This window comes from Phodopus roborovskii, unplaced genomic scaffold, assembly GCF_943737965.1.
Source record: "Phodopus roborovskii unplaced genomic scaffold, PHOROB, whole genome shotgun sequence".
NCBI lineage: Eukaryota > Metazoa > Chordata > Mammalia > Rodentia > Cricetidae > Phodopus > Phodopus roborovskii.
Genome location: NW_026126511.1, coordinates 43,885,993 through 43,905,792, shown reverse-complemented (window position 1 = coordinate 43,905,792; position 19,800 = coordinate 43,885,993). Strand labels below are relative to the sequence as shown.

At 48.5% G+C, this 19,800-nt stretch overlaps 2 protein-coding genes across 2 annotated transcripts in view; one reads left to right on the top strand and one right to left on the bottom strand.

The window, feature by feature from the left end:
- Reep4 (receptor accessory protein 4) overlaps positions 1 to 19,800 on the top strand; it is an 816,909-nt gene that overhangs the window by 115,377 nt on the left and 681,732 nt on the right. The gene's annotated exons all lie outside the window — the stretch shown is intronic.
- Positions 1,560 to 18,568, bottom strand: Rhobtb2 (Rho related BTB domain containing 2). The gene is made up of 10 exons (XM_051195424.1): positions 18,175 to 18,568; positions 14,040 to 14,241; positions 12,854 to 12,957; positions 11,425 to 11,610; positions 9,488 to 10,506; positions 9,089 to 9,207; positions 7,050 to 7,200; positions 3,025 to 3,113; positions 2,223 to 2,328; positions 1,560 to 2,098 (listed from the first exon to the last, which is right to left on the bottom strand). The coding sequence occupies exons 2-10, from the start codon at positions 14,229 to 14,231 to the stop codon at positions 1,881 to 1,883; spliced, it is 2,184 nt and encodes a 727-aa protein (XP_051051381.1). The 5' UTR covers positions 14,232 to 14,241; positions 18,175 to 18,568; the 3' UTR covers positions 1,560 to 1,880.

Here is a 19,800-nt window from a genome sequence, read left to right as displayed (position 1 = left end):
GGACTCTACTTATTACTACAACTTCCAGGAGATGTACCCCTAACTCTGTCCTCAAAGGAAAGTGAGAGGCTGCCTTGCCTTTTCCATGCATACAGACACCTACCTCATCTTCACACTTGAAGCCATTTAGAACTCAGCTGCAGGAAGGCACACTAGCCAGCAGAGGGCAGCACCCAACACACTTCCCCAAATGGCAAGTCAAGAGGACTTGACCCAAAGGGCAGCTGCAGTCTTGGCCGTCCAGGCACAGACTGTGGAGTTCAGTACTAGGTGAGACCTGCTACTGCCTGTTCCCTCTAGGTCTTAGTACCGCATGATTGCAGACATGCATTTGTTTCTGGGTTTGCTTTAATCCCAGACCCAAACAACATATCCATGTCCTGGGGAATCAGTCATTACTTCCTACTGCCTCATGGGATTTCACCTCCTAAGTCTAAAATATGATAAAATGTGGTACGGATCATAATTAGGAAATGGAAAGTGTCAACTGCGGCCCGGTGTTTATCCCAAGGAGGTTTCAAGCTATTGTGTTCATTCTCCAGCCACTTAGATTCCTCTCTGGACTAAAATTTCTCCTTCCCTTTATCCTCAACCAGTACCAGGTTGGGTTGTTTGGCCTGTTCTTCAGTGTGTCTGTTCCTGACATTTAACCCCTGACCAAAGCTCCCGCCCCACCCACCCTGTCCCCAAAAGCACATGCTCCATATACAACTTGTGAAGTCACCCTTGGAAGAGGAGGCTAGCCTGCAGCAAGAAGGAAAAAGTTCAGAGCCGCTTCAGCCTGGAAGTCAAAGCCCTCCCTGCAACCTATAACCATCCAGCCTCGGGCAACAGCATCCTCAGATGCTGAGGGTACAAATCCTCCTGAAAGGCATTGGCGTGGCCAGTATCACTAACCCTTTGTAGCCACATTATTATAGAGGCCTCCATTCAGCTTTATAAAAATGTACACCCTACCCTACAGGGTCTCTTTTGGAGACTTCATTCTTAGGGTGGGGCATGGGAGGGACAAAAGATAGAGTGGTCTTGGTGGTGATTTTTCTTTTGAGTTTGATTTTCATTTGTTGGGCTGCTTTTGCCCCACCCCATAAAAATCAGTGTTAACCCAGAGACAGGAAGCCTAGAGGATCATGGGATTGCTGAGCACTGCACCCACCCTTCCTTCTATACTCATGACCAAATGTGAGGAGTGCAGGAGGGGTGAAGTAGAAGACTCGCATTGTACTGCCTACAAACCTGAACGCTGAACCAATGCTACCACCCACCACTAGGTCCACATTGCCTGCAGCCCTGAAAAGATGCTAGCAGGATGCAGTTTGCTCCATTCTCTCCCTAGCAGCCACAACTCAGTGTAGACGCCTTGACATGGGCTTTGCTGACTTCTCTCCTACCCTGCCTTCTCAGGCAAGGATTTGATTAAGCCCACGGGACAGTGCTCACAAAATTCTTGCACCCCTCAAGTCTGTTGGTGGGGAAAAAAAAAACAAAAAACATGACCAGCTCCTGGGGAGGAAGCTGCCTCCCTGGCCAAAGCAGAGACTGATGCAGACAAGCCCACGTGCAGGGAAGCTTTCCTCCACTGACTCTATTGTCAAGTCCAGAGAGAAAATACCAAGAGCTCTGAGCTCTTTCCTGCTCCCCACCTTGGGACAGCTGTTTTCCTGCCCTTCCTGGAATTGTAGGTGGACCCTGTTTTGATCTGCAGGGCCGGGCTCCTCCTGGCCTGAGCCACATTGGCTGGTGAGAACGGCTCTGCCCTCAGGGCCCCGGTTAGGTGAGTTCCCTCATCCCCTGTGGGGTGGAGAGGATGTTAAAGGAGAGCAGAAGGACACGGGCTAACGAGGACAACAGCAGCAGGATCTGAAGAGGGTGGCAGCATCTCAGACGACGGCCGAGGAGGAGGACGGGGACGCCGAGCCTGCTGCTGAGGAGGATGGTGATGAGGGACTGTTCCAGAACAGCCACCGTCGCTTGGGCTGCCTCCGCAGATGTAAATAGTCCTCTTTCTCGCGTTCCTTCCGTGCACGCTGATAGTGGTCCTCTTCTTTCAAGTACCAGACGGGTGGCCACCGGTGCTTCTCAAAGTATTCCTGGTTTTCTAGAGCACAATGCAAGCGGTGCTGAGTTAGGAGGCAGCCACAGGTCAGCACTGAGCCCACCCTGCCCACGGTCCAGGTTAGCTACTACATACACAAGCTGCTGAGGCTGGCACAGAGACTTACCTGGGGACATGGCCTTCATGTCTCGAGGGAACTTGCGGCACACATTATTGTAGTTGGTACAGATGTGATGGAGACACCAGTCGGCCAACTGATATGCACAATGGAACTGTGGATGGTACAGAAATGCATTCCTGTTGGAGCAGGGACTCTGCATAGTGGCCTATGGTGCAGCAGCACTAGGTAGTGCCCACAGATGCTCTGCAGTCATGAAGTGCCCCCCTCCCCCAAGCAGGTAAACCCAGAACTGAGCAAGACAATGCTTGATGTGAGCTCCTAGGACCCATTACCAACCCTTCAATTGCCACCAGCATCTGTGCTACTGATATTCATATTCCATGTGCCCTTTCTCTGGCATCTGCTCTTCTTAGCTCATATCCCACAGAGTTCCCTTCTCGTCCTGTCTGCAGACAAAACAGTCTGTACTAAGAAATGGGCAACCAAGTTTAGAAAACCCGGCAGCAGCCACACTCAAAGACCAAATTCCTGGCACTGTGACTCCTTTGTTTGACAATAAGGAGGCAGGCAGTTAACTTCAGAGGGGGAATCCCCCAGCCCTATTCTGGAGGCCCCTCTGATGACCTACAGTCTCAGCCCCTCCATCTCATGGACAGCTAGCTCTCTTTGTAGATATCCAAAAGTTCTCTAGTTGCTTCCTGGTATATAAGATGACATAAACTTCACCCAGCTGGCAAGCCAAGGCTATACACCACCCCAAGCATCACCTCCCAGAACCCTATACTCTGCCTATGGGCAGAAAGAGCCTGGAATCAAGCTTTGTCAATCTCTTTCCCTACAGTGATACCTGTGCCAATTCCAGGAACACAAGGACATCCCCATCGATGTCCACCATCATCTGGGTTGCCTCCATCAGCCCCGTCACTGTGTACTGCTCTGTGACACACACAAACAGCCAACAATCAGCTGAAGAAACATGGCAAAGGACCCACAGTGCTATGGACCACATCAGGGGATTACTGCAGGGAGGGATTCAAACTCATCAGGCCATGGCTAAGTCCCAACAGGCCAGAAAATCCATGGGAGACTTTAAGTTTGTTCCTATTGGAGGGAAATAGACCTCAGTGGAGTAGGGTTAGGAAATGAGAAAGATGCTAAGCTTACTGAGAAGTCTTTTCAAACTACATATGTCCCACACCATAATCTGATATGACTCACAGTCCTCAGCCACTGATGAAGAGGGCCTGAAGCCTCATGTTTGTTGAAAACTCTGATCTGGAACTGTATGGGTTAAATCTATTTATTTATATTAATTTAAACTTTATTAACAAATGATACATTGATCTTCCAGTTTACATTACAACATTTATATGGAGGAAACAAACTTCTTTGGTCCTGAATTTAATGAAAAGTAGCAGAATAAAGCCATGAGGTATTTAATCCTTATAAGATAAATCCTTTTGTTCCAGCTTCTCCCACAGGAAAGACCTGGAAACAGGAAGTATCACAAGATCAGTGAGCATTTCTATTGTCAATGGTAGGAAACCAGGACTTCCAGTAAGCCCAGGGTCTTGGGTTCATCACCACAAAGAAACCAGGGTGTTCTGCAGAAATGCTGAGTCCAGCACTGAGACAGAAAGGTACAGGGTAGAGCTAAGACCTTTTCATTCCAGACAGCAAGGGAGCCAAGGACTCTAGCGTAAACATGAAGAGACTGCTATTGTTAAAGGTATAGTATTTGAACTTCAGTAAGAATAAATGTGTTGGTTGTGGTGATGCATGCCTACAGTGCTAGCACTCTGGAGGATGAGACAGGAAGACCAGGAGTTCAAAGCCAGGTTAAGCCACATAGCAAGTTCAAGGCCATCCTGGGCTTTATAAGATCCTGTCTTAAAAAAAAAAAAAAAAACAAATAAAAGAATAAATACAATTAAATGAAACCAACTGAATTTGTTCATGGTAATGCTTTAAAAATATACACACACTCACAAATTGGTTGCTCTCGAAGGTGGGAGAAAAGAGCTGCATCTCAAAAATGTATATAGGGAAGGAAAGAACCAAGTGTTACTGTCTTTCCTACAGAAACTCGATTCCTGGGTAAGCAAACAGTAAGTGATGGCTATGTCTCTTTTTGAAGAATGGCTGAGTAGGGATAGCATCTTTTGGCAGCACCCAATTAGTTGATACTAATTGGCAGTGATACTACTCAATAGCCACTAAAACCACACAGACACACACACACACACACACACACACACACACACACACAGAGAGAGAGAGAGAGAGAGAGAGAGAGAGAGAGAGAGAGAGAGAGAGAGAGAGAGAAAATAAGGCAATCTTTGTCTCTTGATGAAGAGAAATAACCCATAAGGCAATTGGTTTTGTTTTTTTGTTTGTTTGTTTTTTAAGTGCACCAGGATCTAGATCCTAAATTGAATAGCCAGTTTACAAGAAATATGGTGGGAAAGAATTATATTAATACATCATGAACATGGAATAGTGGGACTGGGGTTCTAGCTCAGTTGGTAGAGTACTGGCCTACCATGCGTGAAGCCCTGGGTTCCATCCCAGCATCACATAAACTAGGTGTGGTGGTGCACAACTATAATCCCAGCATCCATGAGGTGGAGGCAGGAGGATCAGAGTATGAAACAAGTCTAGCCTTCAGAGGACCCCATCTCAAGAAAAAAAAAAAAAAAAAAAAGGAGAAGAGAAGAAAAGAAAGGAATTCAGTCAGTAAAAATTTAGATGGCTCAGGAGGTAAAGACACTTGCTGCCAAAAATGACCACTTGAGTTTGATCCCCAAAGCACACAGAATGAAGGAAAGAACCAACCCCCAAAAGTCCTCAGACCACCACACATATACACAATAAATAAATAAATGTATTTTTAATAGACCAGAGTTGGAGTGGGCTGGCCACTTTTTGTCAGCTTGACACAAACTAGGTTTTCTTTTGGGCCACCAACCAGCTCCCAAATCAAGACATGTTCAGCCTCAGCTTATGCTTGTCCCACTAGCTCTTTTTTTCCTAGTGTTATTTAAAGGTTTTAATAGTCTTTATTATTATTATTATTATTATTATTATTATTATTATTATTATTCTGCCCCACTAGTTCCTATAACTTAAATTAACTTGTTTGCCTCAGCTTTTTACCTTTCTTTCATTCTGCATGTCCTACTCCATGTGTGGCTGACTGGCAGCTGCCTGGCTGGCCGGCCCCAACCCTCTCCCCATCTTTCTCCCTAGTTCTCTTCTCCCAAGCTTAAACTCCTCCTCTCTACCTGCCAGCTGCGCCTGGCCCTCTCCTGCCTAGCTATTGGCCGTCAGCTTTTTATTAGACCAATCAGGTGCCTTAGGCAAGCGAGGTGAAAGAACACACCCCTTCCCATAATTAAATGCAGCACACCTTTGCATACTTAAAGTAATATTCCACAACAGGGGAACCGAGATCCAGGAATTGCCTCCATGAGATTGGCCCTGGAGGCATGTCTGTGAGGGCATTTTCTCCATTACTGATTGGTGTGGGAGGGCCCAGCCCACTGTGGGCAAAACCAACCTTAGGCAGGTGGTCCCGGATGTATAAGAGAGCAAGCTCAGTGAGTCATGGACATCAAGGCAGCAAACTCCTCCTTGGTCTCCACTTCAGATCCTGCCATGCTTCCCTTGTAAGCTATATCAACATGTTCCTCCCCCAAGTCGGTCTTTTTTTTTTTTTTTTAATCACAGCAGCAGAAAGCAAACTATGACAATTTGTATTTCAACAATTTTTTTTTTTTTAAATGGGCAGGTACTCACTGACTAAATGAAATGTAAAAAGTAACAGAAAAAGCAAAATCAAGCCATAACATTTAAATGAAGCATGCTTGGATGATAAAACTATAGACGGTAAGGGAGTGAGTCTGTAAGAGTACTGGGCAATGTAGTTTCCTCAGGGGAAAAGAGAGGGACTTTAACAGTGTGTGTGTGTGTGTGTGTGTGTGTGTGTGTGTGTGTGTGTGTTTGAAACTAGGAACTAAACCCAGGGCCTTTCACAAGAAGGCAAATGCCACCACTAAGCCACATCCCCATTGCCATCCCCCATCTTTGAGACAAGGTTTGCTAAACTGCCCAGAACAATTAAACTTCTACTGCAGCTCAGGCAAAACTTGAACTTAGGCTCCTTCTGTCTGTGCCTCTGGTTAGCTCTGATCATGGCCTGTAGTGCCAGGCCCAGCTTTCACAAGCCTTTCGGGGAACTATATGGGGTTAGTCAGTGCTAGATTGTTCCTGGAAGAGGAAGAAAAGGTGACATCAAGGAAGAGGAAGGAGGGGAAGAAGAAAGGAACAGGAAGCTGACCAGAAGAAGAAACCTACAGCAGAAGCAGAAATATGTTCTATTCTTTGTGATGTCTTGACCTTGCCTGAGTGAAGGTCAAAGTGTCATCACCTGTAAAGACCATTTTGTGATGTCATGAGACCTCCAAGGTAACCCTATCACCACTCCACCACCACACTCTGCACATCTATGTCCTCAAGAAAAATCCACAGACATCAGCAGACTGGATTCTTTTTTTTTTTTTTTAATTGGAATTTGTGTTTTGCCTCCTTATGTGCCTGTGTGAGGGTACTGGATCCCCTGGAAATGGAGTTATAGACAGTTGTGAGCTGCCATATGGGGGAATTGAACCTTGGTCCTCTGGGAGAGGTGCCAGTGCTCTTAACCACTAAGCCATCCCTCCAGCCCCCAGCAGACTGATTCTAAGAGCACTTTTTCCCTTGGCATTCCAGTCTGCCCTCCAAGAGCAGAGAGGTAACAAAAGATACTTAATCACTCCCTGGGGTCTCCACGACCTTGCTCCAGGGAGGTCCTGGTACACTACAGTTAGTTACCTGTTAGGGCGACCAAATGCGGTAGGCAGAGGCGGTTGGCTAGGACTATGAGCTTCATGTCATCCAGGTCTGGGCTGGAGGTGAACATGCCCGTGTAGAGGTACTCCAGCACAGCCCTCATGCAGCTCTTGCTTGTGTACGGAAACACCACCTAGGGTGGGAAGAAGCAAGCAGGTGGCATAATGTCTAGGGTGGCCCAGAATAACTCAGTCCTGGAAGATGGTGGGCTAATTTCCTCCAGCCAACTAGCCTACTGGGTTGTTCCTGAGTCCTCTTAGGCATCCCCCATAACCTTGGCACACAGCCTCCATGACCTGACAGCATTAGTGAGTGGGGCTCTGGTGTCTTCTAAAGGGATCTAGATTCCTAAAGCCACTCTATCAGGAGGATGCTTGAAGGGGCCATCTGGGTCAGCTAGTCCCCTGAGCCCCCAGTGCCTGCAGGAAACAGCTAAAGTGGGCTACAGAATGAGCAAAGGGAACCAGCTGGCTGCTCAACGATGCTGCTTGGGGCCTCTGGGATCTCTTCAGAGCAGCAGGAAAACAAAAACTGCTTTCTCGCCAGATATCTCTCTGGACTTTCTGGGAATCGGGTGGCGATTTAAAATGTGTCTATGGTGCTGAGAAATGCTCAGGGCACACAGGCCCCTAGGGCTTCAAAGGATCCGGCCCCATACCCTGTACATCCAGCTCCTGCTCCCTCTTCAGAGACCAGTTCAGCTCTTAACCACTCTGCTCCTCTTTCCCTATGCACGTCCTTTCCAGAAACCTTAGGGAGCTCATATTCTAACTCACCCAGGGTCATTGCTGGTTGCTCTTAGTTCAGGTTTTCAGTCAAGGATCTGGTGAGCATGGTCTAAGGGGTGAGAACTGCGTTGGGGGGCAGCAGGGGTATCTGGCAGAAGTCAAAGGTCATGTCCCTGCTCTCCAAAGAAATTACATATAGCTGGGAAAACTGCATGGGGATACTTTGAATTGTATACATCTGTACAAAGTAGAATCCTGTGAACGACGGACAACTGGTGGTCCAGGAGACAGAGACTATAGAAAACACCAAGGGCTGTGTCTGGGCTGCTCTGCTTGCCTGGGAAGATGGAAAAGAGGGAACAGGCACTTGTCAACAAACCCCTTCCAACTCTAGGCTGTTAGTACCTGAGAGGGTAGCAAATGAGGAGGGAAAGGATGGGTCAGCTAAGGATGGGCACTGACCAGAGAGAAAGGGGTCTGTATCCATTGTGTGCTTTTATATTCTATATTTGATGCTCTGACACCTAGAGTCTGATTGGTCCATTCCAGCCTAGCCAGCCAGTTCCTAGAACTAGCAAAAGCAAAAGCAAAGGAGATGCAAGTGGGCCCCTTCTGCCACACTCACACCCCAGTCTACCATTTCCTGCTCCAATCACTCCAGAGCCAGGTATCATACAACCAGGATACCTCCATCTCCACTTCCTGGCTGACTCTCGATCATCGCTGTGTGGCCCCAAGGATGCATTCCCCCTCCTTGGGATGGATCTATATCAAACCCCTTTCAATGCCATTATCTTCTGGTCTCCCCATAGCTCAATAATACTAAAACCTTCCTTTGCAGACATTGCTGACTTCAGCTTGGAACACAGGCTTTTCTGGCAGTTCTGTTTGCCTCAGAGAAGCAACAGAGTTTAATGAAGGAACCAAGGACCTGTCAATCCTGAGTTCTAGACATACCCTCTTTTTTCTAGTTGCATAACTTTGTACAAGTTGCATAACTTCTCAGGGCATCCCTTTCTTGCAAATAACAGGTTCAGCTTGCTATATGTATGTCTGGGTAAATTAGATAAGATATATATGGAAGAGTTTTCCAAACTACTAAGGGAGTATTATTCCTTCTCCTGCGATATTGAAAAACTCTTGGCTATTTGAAGCATCTCATAAACTTGTTTTGAGTCCATCACTATACTTAGAACATGACCAATGCTGAGGAAAGTACCATTAATGATGCTATCTCAAATTCAAAGATGTAAGTGTCTCTCCCAGCCTCTCCCTTCCCATCTCCAGCCTCACCTCCCTGGTAGAACTCTCCACAAATGGCCCCCCAAACATGGCAGCCATCCAGTCACAGCTGGAAATCAGTAGGGGTTTATGGGCGCTGATGGTGCCATCATCCAGGATGAAGGTCACATCTGTCCAGGAGGAGAAGAGGCATCATGTAAGGACACAGTGGGTAAGCTGGAGAATCAGCCCCAAGGGCAGTCATTGGGTCCTGACTACCCCCAAGACTTCTGGAACCATGTGATATGTGTAATAGGCCACAGACACTCGAGCAATTGGCTTGAGCAGGAGGGCAACAATATTTCCAGGGCACTGAGAGCTGAAGCCAACTCCCAATACTAAGGGGATTAACACATGACCCTCAGAAAGTTTCCTGGAGAGAGTCCCTTGTCTTCTAAGCATGTGCCATACCTGAGAAGGTGCCCTTTGCCAAGCACTCCTTGACCCGGTTGGTCCGGCGAACATGGAAGGCCTTGGTGATCTCCTGATTCATGAAGGCCTCGTTGTTGAGAATGTTGGCCACCATCATGCGTAGGTCAAAGACCTCTAGCAGCTCAGCAATGTGGGCGATATGCATGAGGTCCCGCTCATTTTCACCCAGCTCCCCTGTGTACAGGTATTTGAGAACAGCCCGGAAGGGCCCCGGCTGAATGGAGTTATCCATCTTCACCACCACCATCAGCCGGGATTTGAAAGTCAGAGGGTCCTCTGCCATCTCTTCCTGGATACTCACAAAAGCTCGGCTCCAGGAAGAAAGCACGCGCCCCCTGCCTGGTAGGTACCCTGTTCCATTACCCCTTAAGATACCATCACTAGTTGAAGCCCGGAGACCAGCAGGACCAGAGCCCCCAGCCTCATCTGCACTCTCACACACGTCAAAGCTGGCTGCCCGAAGCAGGAAGTCCCGCCCATGGTGGTGATGGTGATGATGGTGGTGTTGCTCAGGGTGGCTCCGGTGGTCCTCTGGGTGGGGGCCCCCTGGCCCTGAGGGGCCCCCCAGCTCCCCCTCACTCAGGTCCATGAGAAACAAGTCATAGAATTTGGAGGAGGAGGTGGAGAGGTAGATCTTGTGGGCAAAGATGCGCACGCGCTCCTGCAGCACCAGGATGACATCCGCACAGAGCGGGTCTTCCAGGAGGTGGGCGGGGCACTCCTCGCTGCTGGAGGGGGGGTCGGGCACCACGATGATGGGGGGCGGTGGCTTCGGGGGCAGGAAGGGTGCCTGCAGTAGAGGCCGCTGCACATTGCGCAGGTGAGATTTCCAGAACTGCAGGTGACGACGGGAGATGAGTGCAGCCCGGATGGCATTGTCGAAGACATCCTTGATACCAAACTGCGCCACCACACTGGTCTCGTAGTAAGGGATCCCCAGCTCTTTGGCCACTTCCCGACCCTTCTCTGGGGGGAGGATCTCATTGGGCTTAATGGGCCTGGGACATGCAAGAAGGGAAAACAAACTTGTGTTGGTGGTGGAGAGAGCCTGGCCATTCTTTCCCAGGCTGGAGGGTCTACTCAGCATCTGCCCTTTAATAAGCTCCCAGATGTCCCTTGGTATCTGAACGGGATCAGTTCTAAGATCCCCCTCAGATTCCAAATCTGTGGAAACTCAAGTCCCTCATATAAAGTGTCATTGTAGTTACATAACCTGTGCATATCCATGTTATTCATTTAAACCTCTTCTAGATTATCCATGCAATATAAATCTATGCTATAGTTCAGTGTTTCTCAACCTACTGGGGCGGGTCAAATAGCCCTTTCACAGGGATCGCCTAAGGCCATCAGGAAACACAGCTATTTACATTATGATTCATAATAATAGCAAAAATTACAGTTATGAAGTAGCAATGAAAATAATTTTATGGCTGTGGGGGTCACCATAACATGAAGAATTGAATTGAGGAGTCGCAGCATTGGGAAGGTTGAGGACCACTGCTATAGTTGTTATCATGCTTCATTTAAGGAAAAATGACAGGGGTTAGGGGAGTCTGGACATTCCCATTCACACTGGCTGAACCCACAGATGTGGGACCAATGATGCAAAGAGCCAACTATATTAGCATCACAGAATTATAAGGCCCTTTCATACAAATATTCTCACACATGTCTTCTTCTCATGTCTTTCTTCACTGAATATAGCACAGGACTGTTCCCACAATGGTATACAATGACACAGAAGGATGAGTGAGTGAGTGAGTGAGTGAGTGAGTGAGTGAGTGAGTGATGTGAATTTGCTCCAAATGGATGGAGAGATGTAAGGGTCAGTGGGACTCCTTCAGGGCTGAGCAGGGAGCCATAGCAATGCCCTGCCCCCATGCCCCTTCCCTCTCCCTGAGTACCTGTACCCCTACCTAGCCAAGGGTCTCCTGGCCCTGTTAACAGCTTCCAGGTCAGCATATCGCAGGTCCAGCTGGCAGCCCACCAGAATGACAGGAGCTCGAGGGCAGAAATGCTTGATTTCTGGGTACCACATGGTCTTGACATGGTGGAGGGAATTGGGGTTGGCAATGGAGAAACACAGAACCACCACATCAGATCTGGGGGAAGGGGGAGAGGGAGAGTAAAGTTACAGGCACCAAAAAGAGGAAAATATGTCTGCCTGCTCCTGTCCTCTCAGCTACAGCCTACCCCATCTTATGAACCTATTTTCACCATCTTCCACATAATATAAAATGATAGTGACTACAATTTATATATTTAAAGCACAAAAATCCATGTGGCCTCATAGCTCTCTTATGAGTTAAAAGTTATCATTTGGGGTCTGGGGATATGGCTAAGTGGGTAAATGATTTCTGTGCAAGCATGACGATGTAAGTTCAGATCCCCAGTACTCATCTCATACATTCACATAAAAAGTCAAGAATGGCTGTAAGCATTTGTATCTCCAGCATGGAGATGGGGGGGGGGTGTCAGGCATCCCTGGACTCTCTAGCCAGCAAGACTAGCAAAAACTATGTGCTCTGGATTCAGTAAAAAGCCCTGTCTTGACAGGAGTGGTAGCCTGTGCCTTTAATCTCAGCACTTGGAAGGCAGGGCAGATGTACCTCTGTGAGTCCAAGGCCAGCCTGTTCTACAATGCAACTTCCAGGACAGTCATGGCTGTTACACAGAGAAACCCTGTCTGGGGTGGAGGGAGGCCCTGTCTTTAAAAAAAAGAAGGTAAAAGAAGACATCCTGATGTCCTCTAGCCTCCACAGTTACACACGGGTGCAAGATTCCCTTCCCACCAACTTGCACATATACGAACATGTATGTACCAATATACACATCTGTACACACACAAATTACTATTTTGCCAGGCCTGGTGGTATATAGGCCAAATATTTGAGGGGCTGAGGTAGAAAACTTCCAGTTCAAGGATGCCTGGGCAATAGTTAGTTCAAGGCCAATCTGGGCAACCGAGGAAGACCTTGTCTCAAAATAAAGTTCTTTGCTTCTTTGTTTTGCTTTACAAAGGGCTAGAGATATACGTAGCTCAGTGGTAGAGCACTTGCCTATGATGTGTACGTAAGGCTCTAGATTCAATGGCCAGCATTAAAAGAAAGAAAAAAGGAAGAAAGAAATGATCACCATCTCACAGTGAGAAAAGTCATCCCAGAAATGTTCAGAGCCAGTAGGTTGTAAAGCTGGGACTCAAACCAGGTCTCTAAGCCCACGACGCCTCCAGTCCCAGGGAATACCCACCACCATATCTCCTCCACTTTTTCCTCATAGTTTCTACTGCAGAGAGTCACTAGGTTCCTTAGAAAGGAATGAAAACTCTCCTGCATGACTTCTTACCTTCCATAAGCAAATCGCCGGTCTTTGTGGTGGTCACCAAAGGTGTCCCAGAGGCGCAGGGAGACGCTGACATCATCTACCACATCCCGGGAGCGTTCTAGCACCTGGGCATGGGGGACAAGATAATGGTTCTTAGGAAAGATGCCAGCTCAACCCTGGCTATGAGGACAGGGCTGGTAACTGTGTCTCACACAACCTACAGTCCACCTAAAATCTCTGGGAACTGAATAACAAGGGTAGTCTCCATGCTGAACAGAAGAGACCTCAAGAGAGCACACTTACTGTTGGAGGAGGAAATGTTATTACTTTGGGCTACAATTGCACAGGTCATGGTGCCCAACCAAAGCTAGATTCCTAGCCACCAGCTTACCCATTTGTGCTAGCTAGTTTTATGTCAACTTGACACAAGCTAGTCATCTGAAAGAAGGGAATCTCAATTGAGAAAATCCTTCTATAAGATCCAGCAGCAATCCCAGCACTCAGAGGCAGGTGGATCTCTATGAGTTCAAGGCCAGCCTGGTTTACAAAGTGAGTGTCAGGATAGGCTCCAAAATTACACAGAGAAACCCTGTCTCAAAAAAAAAGAAAAAGAAAAAGAAAAAGAAAAAAGAAAAAAGAAAGGAAAAGAAAAGAGAAAGAAAGAAAGAGAGAGAGAGAGAAAGAAAGGAAAAGAAAGATTCAACAGGAGGAGGGCATTTTCTTAATTAGTGACTGATGGGGGAGGGGCCAGCCCATGGTGGGTGGTGCAGTTCCTGGGCTGGTGGTCCTGGGTTCTAGAAGAAAGCAAGTAGAGCAAGCCAGGGAAATCAAGCCAGTAAGCAGCTCCCTTCCATGGCCTCTGCATCAGCTCCTGCCTCCAGGTTCCTGCCCTGTTTGAGTTTGTGTCCTGATTTCCTTATGGTGTGAAAGTGTAAATTAAATAAACCCTGCCCTCCCCATCTTGCTTTTGGTCATGGTGTTTCATCACAGCAATAGAAACCCTCCCTAACCAGGACACCAATGAAAACACAAATGGTCAAAGCTACCTCCCTGGGGGTGGACTTCCTTCAGCTCTCTCTTGAGGAGCTCCTTCTACTTTATCCACCTCTGCCACACCCCTAGGGGGCTCTCATGAGCTCCAGAGACACCAAGCTACAGTTCAAGATACATAGCATGGACCCCCAATCAAGGAACCTTGTGGTCTTACCTCCTGGCATACTCGATACTGGTCAATGGCCCACACTGTGGGTACATGGGTGGCAAGAAGCTGGTACTGGGTGAGGGTGGCATTGCAGGCCCGGGCACAGATGAGCCTGGTCTTGCCCACGGCGTTGTCACCCACCACCACACACTTGATGGTCTCTACGTTTGGCCTTTCATAATCCATGTCAGAATCCATTAATTGGGACCTGAAGGGCAAGAAAAAGGCGATATCAGGACCGCTTGGCATGCTATACCTGAGGACCAGGGTCAATGCAAGCAGCCTTGTCCTCCACTGGGTCTGTGGCCTTGTCAGACATTAATGTTAATGTGCAGAGAGAGGAGTGGGCAGCATTCAGGGAAGGAGTTTTGCAGGGGCCCTAGGAGACAGGCGCTCATTCAGGCAGAGTAGGACAATGCCACCAGATGGATCACTTGGCTCCCTCTGGTCCCCACCATCCTGCAGCTGGGCTTCTGCCTGAAAGCAGTCTGTGAGGGATCCCAAGGCAGAATCTGCCCTGCGCCTGGCCCCATCCACACTCCCCCAGAGACAGGGAATCTGCCTGCTAGCGCTCCTTCCTCTTCCCTGGAGCTGTAGCAGCAGAACAGCAGCAGAGAGAAGCGGCCCTGTGGCCAGGTCCCCACCCCTTCCCAGCATGCTCCAATGCAGAGTCACTTTAAAATTTAATGGACACGTGGGGCTGGGCAGCAGCTCTCCCCTGGCACGCTCACCTCCATTCTCCTACCCTATCCTCTTTTATGCATGGGCTAGGAGAGGTTTTTCTGGCAGCCTCTCTTGAGTAGGGGGCCCTTCTGTGTACCTGCCGAATCCACAAGCCTCCCCTCCCTCCTTACTCTGTTTCTGCTGTGATGCCCACCTGTCTACTCAGCTGAACACCTACGTTCAGATAGGGATGGAGGGAGTCCTGGCCCAGAACAATACACTCTGTGGTCCATGGGCTTTGCCATCCCCTATCTGGGTTACCTGCAACATCCCACAACCAGCTCCCAAGAGTAAGAACCTTTCAACCTCCTACAGAGGAAGGGGCTTAGACTGGAGTTCCTCACTTCTCCGGCTCTGTGAGGAGAAGCCAGACAAACTGTCTATGTGGGGAACTGGATGCTGCAGGAGGTTGAGGGTCAAGCTTATCCTAAATTTCTGCCTCAGTTTCCTTTGGTGACAGGCAGAGTAGTAGTGTGTCCATCCCAGAAGTAATGGATCAGATGAACAGATAGAGGCATTTCTATAAAGTGTGGTATCAGTGGTTAAAAAGCTGAGGAGACGTTGAGGACAGTCTCTCCATTGGCATCCATCCTTCTAGAAGGGGTAAACAGGATGGGAAGGGAGAAGGGGCAGGGGAAGTGCACCGAGGGTTATCAGTTTGCCCCTGCTCATTCCCTGTGTACAGGGAGGCATCTCTGGGCTAGAGCCACCTGGAGTAAGCTTTCCCAGGTACAGGAAGGCTGAGCACAGAGGAGTCCTGGAGGCTGCCCAGGCACTTTATTGCTGAGCCATCAAGTCCAGCGCCAAGGCACCAGCAGCAGCAGCAGAGGAGCTCTGTCCCTGGCAGGCTGTAACTATATACTAACATGCAGGAACGCAGAATTAAAATACTCAACTAACATAGCAACCGGGATTTGCGCAAGTGGATGCAGCTCAGCAACCTAAGCGAAAAGTGCAGCAAGGACTTTTCAATGAGACAAGCTCATCCTCCTCCTTGGAATTTTACAGGACCTGGACCCTTCCACTCTAAGGGGTCACCACCAAGCTCTGACCTAGTCTCTATGGCAACTATCTGCATTATCCCTTCTCCTTCCTGGTCCTGTCCACCAGTCTCTATGGCAACTATCTGCATTATCCCTTCTCCTTCCTGGTCCTGTCCACCAGGCAACTGTTATAGCTTCCTCTCTTCTCTTCTGAACTGGGTACATAAAATCTTCCTTGACAGTTCCTAGACTCAAGTTAGACAGCTGAGGGAGGTGCAGGCACCAGGAAGAGCCAAGTAGGTGTGGTTTCTGCTTTATGGGATGGATAAAAAAAAAGAAAGAAATGAAGGAAGGAAGGAAGGAAGGAAGGAAGGAAGGAAGGAAGGGAATCTCACCTATGAAGACAGAAACCCAGAGAGCAACAGAACTTCCTTCCAGCATGTTAGTCTGGAAGCAAATGGGAGAGGGATGCACAGAGGAAGAGCCTGGGATCTTAAATGGAGGGGCATGTCCAAGTTTAGCTGCTTTATGACTAGGACTCACACACACCTTATGATTTTGCTTCCAGAGTTCAGTAGGGGCCAGCGAGCCAACAGGTAGGAGAGTGATAAACACTGGCCATGAGTTTAGGAAGCAGCCTGTCTAAATTGCTATCTAACCTGAACACTCCAGCCCGCCCCCTCTCTGGCTGTCCCTTCACACTTCTCTTACACATCCACCAACTGCCCCTCCCCTTTTTTCTTCTGGTCATCATCATCCTTGTTGCAACAGCAGGCTTCACTATCTTATCTAGAAAGAGGCAAACCTCTTCACTTTTTGTGAACATCAGTCTCTACCTCCAGAAAATGGGTACGACAGTGTTGGAAGAAATTTTTTGAGTTTTGGTAAATTCATGCCAAGAGAGCCTGGGTGAAAGGAGGCATTTGTCTTCTTATGTAATATAGTATTATATAATGCCAGATTGCATATCATGTGTAATTATATCTCTCTTTAAGATACAGGCTGGCCCAATTAAGCCAGGAGAACTTTTGTCTAATCGGGCCTATCTTATTAAACAAGGATCCTACCATGGAGAGAGCATGCCAGCATTAAAATAATTTCTGCTCTAGAATATTGCTGCTTTCTGGATTGCTGCTGATGCACGATGATACAAACCACCCAGTGAGCTTCCCCACTGCCCCTTCCCCCTCTGGCACCACTCTTTTCTCCAGTGACTCAAGACTATTTGTTCACAATTGTCTCAAGCCTTTCCTTCAGAGACTCCTGACCAACCTCCACCCTGCCCTGGGTATCACAACCTCCAATTCACTCCACTCCTTCACAACCCCAAAGTCACTGGTATTTCCTCCCCAACTCTTGTCCCCAAACCACCACTCCCCTCTTCACAAACAGCCTTTTGCACAACTGCTTTCCCAGTTCTTTGTACTCTGTCCAGGACAGATCCGAAGGTGTGCTCAGATTACCCACAAACCTCAAGGGCTCCCATTCCCACCCCCGCACCCCTACACACACTCTTTGCAGAGCTCAAAAGCCCCCCTTTCCCTCCCACAGCTGATAGGAGGCTTGTTCATCTGTGGCTGCCCTAGTCTGGTTGTCAAGGAAACGACAATCTCCCTGGGAGCCTGGCTTGTCTCCTAGCAACCGATATCCCACATCCTGCATCTTACAAAAAAAAAAAAAAATTTGAAAGAGAGGTAAATCGAAAAAATGAAAGTAAAAATCAAGGAAGATGGATAGAAAAGGAGAATCTGGAGGAGAGGAGCAAAGGAAGGCTGGATTCGGAATTAAATGAGCTCCCACTGGGAAAGCTGACATTGTAATATGGGCGAAGGTGGAGGGGTGGATCCTCCCCACGCAGAAAACGTAAAGCAAGGCCCAAAGGGAGCTTGAATGATCACGTTAACAAAAACAGAAGCCTAAATACAGGATAAACCTCTTCAATCCGGGGATACCTGAACATTAACAAACAAAACTCAACATTTCCACCAGTAGTTTGCCAAAACTCAGCTGGAGGCCACAGTGGAGTTGACTTCAAAGAAACATCTCCACAACCGTCAGCAAACACCCCAATTGTACTGGCTTAACTAAAAAAATGAAGGAAAGAAAAAAATGTACACCTCTTAACCTCTTATGGAAACCTGACATGCTGCTCTGCACATACAATTTTTTAATGAAATAGAGAAGGGGGAGGGGCACGCCACGCCAATGCAAGGTATATACTCTCCCCTAAAAACACCCAAGAAAGGTTAGTTTCTCTCCCCTTCTGAAACAAGCAGCCTCAGCAGGAGCCCAGGGGAAGAGTGGAGCCCGGGGGTTAAGGCAGGCTGGGTGCAGGCAGGAGAGGGGAGGGCGCTGAAAGCTGAGCCAAGGCGAGGCGGCGCGTTTGCAGAGGCTGCTTGCAACCCGGCCATAACAGAAATCAATCGTGTACTTACACCACTACATGTGACGGGGTAATTTCTAGTGTAGGGAACACATCTCTTCCTGCTAAGCACGCTCATTTTAGTGAGATGTCTGGGGTCACTCCTCGCATGCAAGTTGGGGCGCCGTCGACGCCGCTGCTCTGTGCTGGAGATCCAGCCTCCTGGGGTCCCGGTTCGGGTACGATCAGAAACTCTGGCACAGAAGCCCAGGCCGGACCGCGGCGCGTGAGCAGCCTCGCGCGCTGCACTGCAGCCACTGCTTCTTCCGGATCAGCATCTCCGCGCGCCCCTGGCGCCCAATGTCATGGAGGTTCGTGGAGCCGGACTGCGCGCCGCCGCTAGGACCTCCGGCCACTGGGCCGCGCCGCCGCCCGGCTGCGCTGCGGAGGTTGCAGGCGGCGCGCAGAAGAGCGAGGCGCCGGACGAGGCCGCCGCACGCGCGCAGCCTTAAGACGTCGAGCGAGCGCCGCAGTCCCAGGGACCGCTCACGACCTCCTTTTTTCATTCACAAAAAAAAGCAAAGTTGGGGGGGTGGGGGGGAAAGAGAAGAAAAAAAAGGGGGGAAAATCGCACCCAGGAACGGTCGCTGTGACAGGGACCGCCCACAGCGGCGCGTGGTTGGTGGAGCGGGGAGCGAAGGGGATTGGACATCCTGAGGCCACGCCCTAGCACTCCCCCAGGCCTGGGCACGCCCCGCCGTTCCTCTGAGCTCTTTGCGTCTCCTCCCCTGGGAGCCACGGATGATGGCCAGCAACTGAACCAGCCAGTCTCAAAAACCTGCTGGACTCTCACAACGATTTTTCCCCAGGAGTCTAGGAAGAAACTCCTCCTGGTGCGCCTAGGGAATGCGAGTTAGAAGGCCGCGGGAAGATTTTCCTGTTTCTCCTTGAATTCAGCCAAGCCTCTACCAGTGGCACACAATTGCCTTTCAGCACAAGTCCTCTGATTCCTTGGGAGTTTTTCCGAGTTCTCAAGGACCTTCCTTCCTGAATCATCCCTGCAACTCTGACTTCCTAAGCTTTTATTGATTTTTTGGGGGGAGGGGGGTATGGCTACCTGTACCACTTGAAGAGGTCCACATCCCAACCTGTTGTTACAGAGAGTTCACAAGTATCTTTTTAACTTTGCAAAGAATGCTTTGGAAATACTAGCCAGAGAAATCCTGAGTCCTTTCTAGGTGCTCTTCTGTAACCTTCAGAAATTCAAGCCAGATGTGATGGCTGTAATCCCTTAGAAGGGTAAAACTGGATGATTTGTCATGAGTGCAACACTAGCCTGGGCTACAAAGCAAAACCTTTTCTCCAAACACTAAAATAAAAAATGTGTTGATTCTAATGCCATCTATTCCATTCATCAGAAGGAGTTTTTCTCGTTCAAATCTGGTTTTATTAGGATGGTCTGGACTGTTAGAAATTACAAATCTTGTTAATTATCTCTGGACCGGTTTTAAAGCCCAGACAGCACACCTCAACTTCCTCTATCACACTTAAAACTCATTCTTTGATAATGCAGATCCATTTTAATATTAGTTTATGCAAAATATTATGTGAAAGAGAGATTTACTGCTCCTCCCCCGAGTCAAATAAAAACTGAATTTTGACCAGGTTCACTGACACACATCTGTAATCCCAGCATACA